We start from the raw sequence: 7075 nt of genomic DNA, 5'->3' as shown, positions 1-7075 counted from the left end.
TTTGATATGGGGTTCGAGGTTTCCCATATGTACAAGCCTCTATGGTTAATTACCCCTCTCGATAACAGGAGAACACTTTCGATTAAAGCTAGCTATTAAACACCGAATATTCAACATAAAGTAATAGCAAAAAAATTTTAGATTGATCAGTTTATCACCTTGAGCTTAAAGTGAATGGTGTGGGAAATGATGACAAACCTAATCAAGATCTCATAGTTCTATCATCCTATGATCTAAATAGTTAGGGAGGTAGTAAATCCAGCCAACTAAAGGACTCTTGTCAGCAATCATGGTTACATTGTCCAAAATACTCTTGTAGATATGAGGTGCATGTTTGTCTAAGGGGATAAATTTAAGTCGATTTTAACTAACATAAGATTTTATGCAAATAAATTGTACTCTTCTAGTTGACAACTCAAAAGGTGGAAAGTTGTTAGGAAATATACTAGTTATGGTCATGACCATAATATAACAATTTGATCGCAACTAGCCGGTCAGAGGGCTATAGTCGTAACCGTTATTATTTCTGGAGTCATTACACCAAATTACACAGACAAATAACTCAGGCCACGTCCTCATTTTCATGACATTGCTTTGAGTGTGAATATATCGATACATTTAATGTGACATTAACTCTTTGTAAGCTGAGACAATAAAAAATTTATTACCCTAAAAAAACTATTACGGAGGGTGAATATATATTGCTTTCAGTTTTACACGATTGATTTTCAATTTCAATGTTTTGATTTATAATTTTGAAAAATTGATTTGAAAAGTCACTTAAAAGTTGATTTCTCTGGCTGAGATTTTTATCAACGCGTCATCTTCAAGGATTTGGATGTTTGAAATAGTTATTTGAAATTTGTTAGTATAAGATCTTTGGAATATAAGTTTTGTCGACTCCAGTCCTTATAAGAAAGAGGATCATATTAGGTAATTTAGACTTACTAATTCTTATATTTGTGATTTGGACATTGTGGAATTTACTAACTTGTCAACTACAATCCTTAAGAGAATAAGAATCATATTAGTTGAGTGGGACTTACAACATTGTTCTATAGATAAGGCAGACAATTTGAAAGCGTGCATAATTTAATTATTTTTTATTTTGATCTTTAAAATATGATGGTTTTAATTTTAAATTAATCATTGATTTTTCGAAAGAACTTGGCACACTTCTCAAAATAGGAATTATTTGAGTGAATATTTAACCTTACTCTCTGCATCAATCTCATACAATTTAATTTAAGGCATTTAGTTAATTTGGTGGAACGCGTGTGAATTTTTAATTTCTTATTTGAATTTTTTGAATAAATTTGCATGTTATAAGAAAATTTATACAATTTTAAAACACAAATTAAAGCAAGAATTGCTTTAAAAGATATGTATAAGACTTGAATTTATACAATTTATCTCATTCAAGACTGAATACATTAATGCATGCAGAAGTTCACTTTAAGCTTTTAAAATATTTTATGCTTGCTTGGACATATATTGTGAATTCGGTGATAATATTTGATTTGGAAAAACTCATTTGAACTTATGTATTTATAAATCCAAAAAGCTTTTAAAATTTTAATTATTTGCATAAATAACTTGATTTGAGTATGGATGCAAAATTTTCATTTTTTAGCTTTTACCGCCTTCTATCCGCTTACATAATCAAGGTAGATTCGATGGTGAGAATTTATCTTTTAATTCACAATTAATATTTTATCTCTTCTCACATTTTGTCTTTTAGAGTAATGTCCAAATAATCCAAATAGCACAAAATAAGTCCAAGATCAACAAAAATTTTGACAAACTCCCAGTATCGTCCCCGCTTTGGAGGCTGCATCAGAGTGTCTGGCCTGCTCAATTATCTATAAGACACGTTGGGGAGACACTGCAGCAGTAGAGGAGACTTTTAATCTATCGCTTTTAAAGAAATTGTAGTTCTTTAATTAACTCGTATGAAAAGTGATGTGAGCATAACTTCCATGAATTTATAACCATGCTTGTGAGACAGCAACAATGGTGGTGAAACCAGATCAACGAGCTGATGAATTGCCAGATATATAATTCTTCTTCCCTTCATCTATCTCAACTCATTTCTGTCTTTTCTTATTTTCTTTAATATAATATATACTATATAATAAATAATAAATATTACATTTTATATAATATATAATATTTAGTTTATAGGCTTATCACAGCAGAGAAAGTGGTGTTCATGCCAATAAGAGAGACGAATCCTTCAGTTATGTGAATAGGAGTTGAAGTGGAGTAGCAGTTTTGTTAGAACAGAGAAGGATCATATGCGACTTCAAAGTGGTTGAACAACGAAAGGATGTTTGGAGGTCTTTGTATGCTACATTCTTGTTGTTGCCTTTCCGACAACGAGCGATTATTGCATCAGGACATAGGACGCAAATTTGTGTCCGGTGTCTAATTAGAATCACTGTGATACACTTTTTTTTAAGTGGGACCACTCTTTTTTTTGTGATTTTAATTGGACACTGGATGCAAATTTGCGTCCATTGACCTGATGCAATAAAAAGTCCCTAGAAACTGTATCTCAAGGGTTTTGATTCGAACAGGAAAGGCAGAGATGAACAGCCTCATATGTCTGGGGAGAGCAAAGGGTTGTTTTGAAGGTATCTGGCTGTAGTGATTTCTTGCCTTGACAACTAGCCCTAATCACGATTGTACAAGAAGCGGGCAAGCATCAAAGTAGAGAAGGGCTTTGTTCTTGGGCAGAAGTGAAAGAAGAGAAAGATAAATTTTTTGAAAGTTTTCGTATGGTGTGATTCCGTCATTGCCTTCACAGCCAGCCCTAGCTATGACTGCAGTATCATGAGTGCTAATATCATGCGAATAGAGAGGAAGATGGAGGAGACGAGTAAAGGTGGGTGTCATCGTATGTGAGAGAGAGGGAGATGTGTGACACAGTGAGCGGTTGGATAGTTTGTGACACTGTAAACGTGTTGGGGACAACAAGACAAGGAAGATGGGAGTTTTAGAGGTCTTCGCACTTCGTAATCCCATCATTGCTTTCCTCGCTAGCCTTAGTCGTGACTGTATCACAAAGATTGCAACCACAAAGTAGAAGGGAGGCTCGAGTGGGCTTGGGCTAGAGACGAAGAAGAGTTACTAGACTTTCGTGCGATGGATTTTGTATGAGTTCGAACAGAGAAAGAGATGAAATGATGGGATTGTAGTTTTTCTAAGGAGTCCTCTCTGGGCTTGCAGTTTTCCGAGTTTGAGTCCTCTCTGCCTTGCAGTTTTCCGAGTTTGAGTCCTCTCTGCTTTGCAGTTTTCTGAGTAGTTTTTTTTTATCTTCCACCCTACAATGAGATATGGTTTTGTGTATAATTAGTTTTGTTTTGTAATTTTTAAATGTCAATAAACTGTGATTTAAACTTTGATCTTCATTTATTTTTTGATCTGGCTATTGGCATGAAAGAAATGAGCAGTATCCGTCTCAGCATCCTAGGTTGGGAGTAGTTACAACAACAAAAACAGCAATAAGGCTTTATCCCACTAAGTGGGGTAGGAGTAGTTATAGGATTTATTTATTTTAATTTCTTTTTCTTACTTAATTTTAACAGTCAACAATGGTTATCACTTGTTGGTGTTACCAACAATGTAAATGACTTGAATTTACATATTTTCACACATCAAATCAATAACCTTCTAAATTATTACGGGATAAATGGATGAAAAAGAAAAAAAAAAAGGAAAATTTACATGTAGCACACAATTCTTATGTATTTACATATCTCACACCTAAATTTTCATATTGACATACATACACTTTGGTGCTTTAAACCTATGCATGGAAATGTGTATTTGACTTTTTAAAAAAGTGATAATAGTACTATTTTTTATGTGATATTGAAGATTTGAGTTCTCTGTATGTACATATGAAGGTTTAGATGTGAGATATGTAAATACATTTAAGAATTGTGTGCTTTATATTTAAATGCCAAAAAATAAGTATTCTACTAAATTCAGCAATACATAAACAGTGAGAAAGTGAGATCCTTACAACAAATGCAATTTTTCTTTTCACTTTCAAAAAGCTTCTAACGTTTTCTCTGTCATACATCACAACTTGTACCTCTTCAACCTCACACGGGATTTCAGAAATACATGAAAAGTATAAAGAGTGACAAAGCAAAAACAGTCCAAGTTTGTAAAGCAAATTTTACCTTACTGAAGGACTTTCATGTAATACCGACAGGTTATTCACAAGTGCAATTCATTAGGAATTGAATGCAAATACAAATTTCAAGAAGATGTGGTGATTTAAAGAACAAAGTAATACAGAAACCTTCCAACATAACGAAGTGATTTGGGAGATGAGCCGTCCTTAGGAAACTTGCAATTCTCAACATACCTACGAAGTAATAATATGGTGAGAACTATGAGGTGAAATCATGAAACAGCTGATAAAACAATCTCCACCTCGTCAAACTACACATACTTTGAAGTTGGAACATCCCAATTTTTGGCATTTCCTTCATTCACTGAATAAATTTTTCCTTTCTTCGGTATCTGCGTAAAACAGAAAACAAATGTCTTCTCAACATGCACAAGTGATTAATGAACCGAATAGTTCATATAAACTAATTTCAATGATAACAAATATGTGTTTGAAAGTCCTAATATTATATAGGTAAAATATACATATATATACCACACAGTTCTTATGTATTTATATATCTAACAGCCAAAGTTTGATATTTACATTTGTAAAACTTTGGTGTTAAAACTTAAGCATGAAAAAGTGTATTCCACTTTTAATAAGTTAGCGATAGAGATATTTCTGATGTGATGTCAAAAAATTGAGTGTTATGCATGTAAACATGAAAGTTTAGGTGTTAGATACGTAAATATATGAGTATTGTGTGTGATGTATGTAAATTCCCTATTTAAATCAAGTGCTTAGAATTGTGAAGAATAAATTAATCAAATCAGGATGCATAATCCAGTGAGCCAATGGCACAAGAATGATGCCATGCTAGAGAAAGATTTATTAGAGTCGCTAGGATTTGTGACATTCTAGAAATTTGAAAATACGCATTGGTTTTACCCAAGTGTAATTACGCATGCAAAACTTTTTGCTCTTACTAAATTACTTCAAAATAATTTGTTAATCTTAAGCTTTATGAAATAGGTTATCAATATTTTAGCAAAAATTACAAATCCAATTTTCCTTATAAAACACTTATTTTTTGCAGAATAGGTTAATTATGTTAGCTTATGGATTAACCAGATAATTGCCATAACTTGTGTAATTATCCTCTAATTATAATTTCATTTGATTCACTGAGTTCCTTACATAAAAAAGCATTTATGCTACACTTACCAATTGATATTATGAGTTATTAGCAATTCAAAATCTTATAAGTAATTACTAAAATAACATTATTCGGCAAAAGTTTGTGTTTAGTTGTTGAAATTTAGAATAATGCGGAATAAATTGGAATACTTGATTATTTTATTGATATGAACGGGAGTATAAATAACCCTTACAAAAATCTTATAATAGGAAGAATAAAGAAAATGAAATGATATGAAAGTAAAAATATATCAACTGATATCTCCAATAATTAATTCATATTAATTATTAGGAGGTATATGAAATAACATAAAATAAAAAAATAAATAATTCATAATCCAAGGAAATAAATATAAAATAGAAAAGGAAAAATGAAGTATCTTCTTATATTAGGGAAATAACTTATTCATCATAATTTCTTATAAAAATAAATTATTTTCTATTATAATTATTAACTCCCCCTCAAGTTTAGAATGTTAATAATTCATAACTTGCTGAGTAGTGAAGAAAAATTGGTCGTTTGGATTATTGAATTTATTAGTTTCAGACTTTTAGATTCAGGCTTAGATTAAATTTTGAGTTTTATCTGTGATATGTTTCGGCGTATAAGAGAGATTTAAGCTTGGTTGAATTTGTTGAATTCAGACTTGGCTGAATTTTGAGTTTTGTCTGTCATATATTTCGGCGTAGAAGAGAGATTCATGCTTGGCTGAATTTTGAGTTTTGCAGGGAAAGAAACAACCTACAGGAAAACTGATTTTTAGTCTTGACCGTGGTTGTCATTGGCTGCAGAAAACAAACATGTAAATCACACTCAATAAATTCTGTTGACAGAGAAAGCAGCAGAAGAAAAGGCGGCTGGAAACAAAGCTCCCCCTGACGCTTGGGCTAGGGAAGAAAAAAATAATGCAGGAGAAATGGCCAGCTGGAAACGCGGCTCCCCCTGACGCTTGTGCAGAGAAGAAAAAAATACTGCAGAAGAAATGACGGACTGGAAACGTAGCTTCCCCTGACCGACTGGAAATGCGGCTCCCCCTGACCGATTGGAAACGCACCTCCCCCATGACATTTTGGCAGGGAAGAAAAAAAATAGTGCAGGAGAAATGACTGTCTAGAAACACAGCTTCCCCTGATGCTTTGGCAAGGAAGAAAAAAATACTGCAGGAGAAATAGTCGGCTAGAAACAAAGCTTCCCCTGACGCATTTGCAGAGAACAAAAAAAAATACTACATGAGGAAGGGTCAGCGATAGATTTTACCGACATTGTTCGATCGACGTCAGTGATATCTCAGGCAAGATGATGATGAGGCGGGTGGCGGCATCGTTGGTGTCGGCATAGGAGGATACAACGCAGAAAGTAAGAATACAACTGTAATAGGAGCCATGTATAGAAGGAGATTCATCATGTTCTTCCTTTGAGAATTAAGAATACAACAACATCGCGTTCTTCCTCAACAGCACCAGATTGATCGCCGCGTGGCTGAGCAGCGAACATGTCGTTAGGGGTGTAAACGAACCGAACACGAACGAACAAAGCTTGTGTTCATGTTCGGTTCGTTTGAAATTTAATTTGTTTGAAATAAGCTCGTGTTCGAAATTGTTTGTGAAGTCACTGTTCGTGTTTGAAAAAGCCGAACACAAGCTATTCGAGAACGATGAGCCAGTTTGACGTCCCTAATATTAATATATATAAATAATATATTATATTAATTATATAACTTATATTATATAAATATATAATATCTATAT

General features: G+C 33.2%; 1 protein-coding gene across 1 annotated transcript in view; it reads right to left on the bottom strand.

Moving 5' to 3' along the window:
* LOC110030272 (fructose-1,6-bisphosphatase, cytosolic) overlaps positions 1-7075 on the bottom strand; it is a gene marked incomplete at its 3' end in the record, with an annotated part of 66591 nt that overhangs the window by 14020 nt on the left and 45496 nt on the right. Inside the window, 2 exon segments of the mRNA XM_020732907.1 lie at positions 4316-4381; positions 4469-4539. Of these exon segments, the coding sequence (XP_020588566.1) occupies positions 4316-4381; positions 4469-4539 (137 nt within the window).

The sequence above is a fragment of the Phalaenopsis equestris genome, unplaced genomic scaffold (genome assembly GCF_001263595.1).
Source record: "Phalaenopsis equestris unplaced genomic scaffold, ASM126359v1 Scaffold000692, whole genome shotgun sequence".
Classification (NCBI taxonomy): Eukaryota; Viridiplantae; Streptophyta; class Magnoliopsida; order Asparagales; family Orchidaceae; genus Phalaenopsis; species Phalaenopsis equestris.
This window is presented reverse-complemented; position numbering and strand designations above follow the sequence as displayed.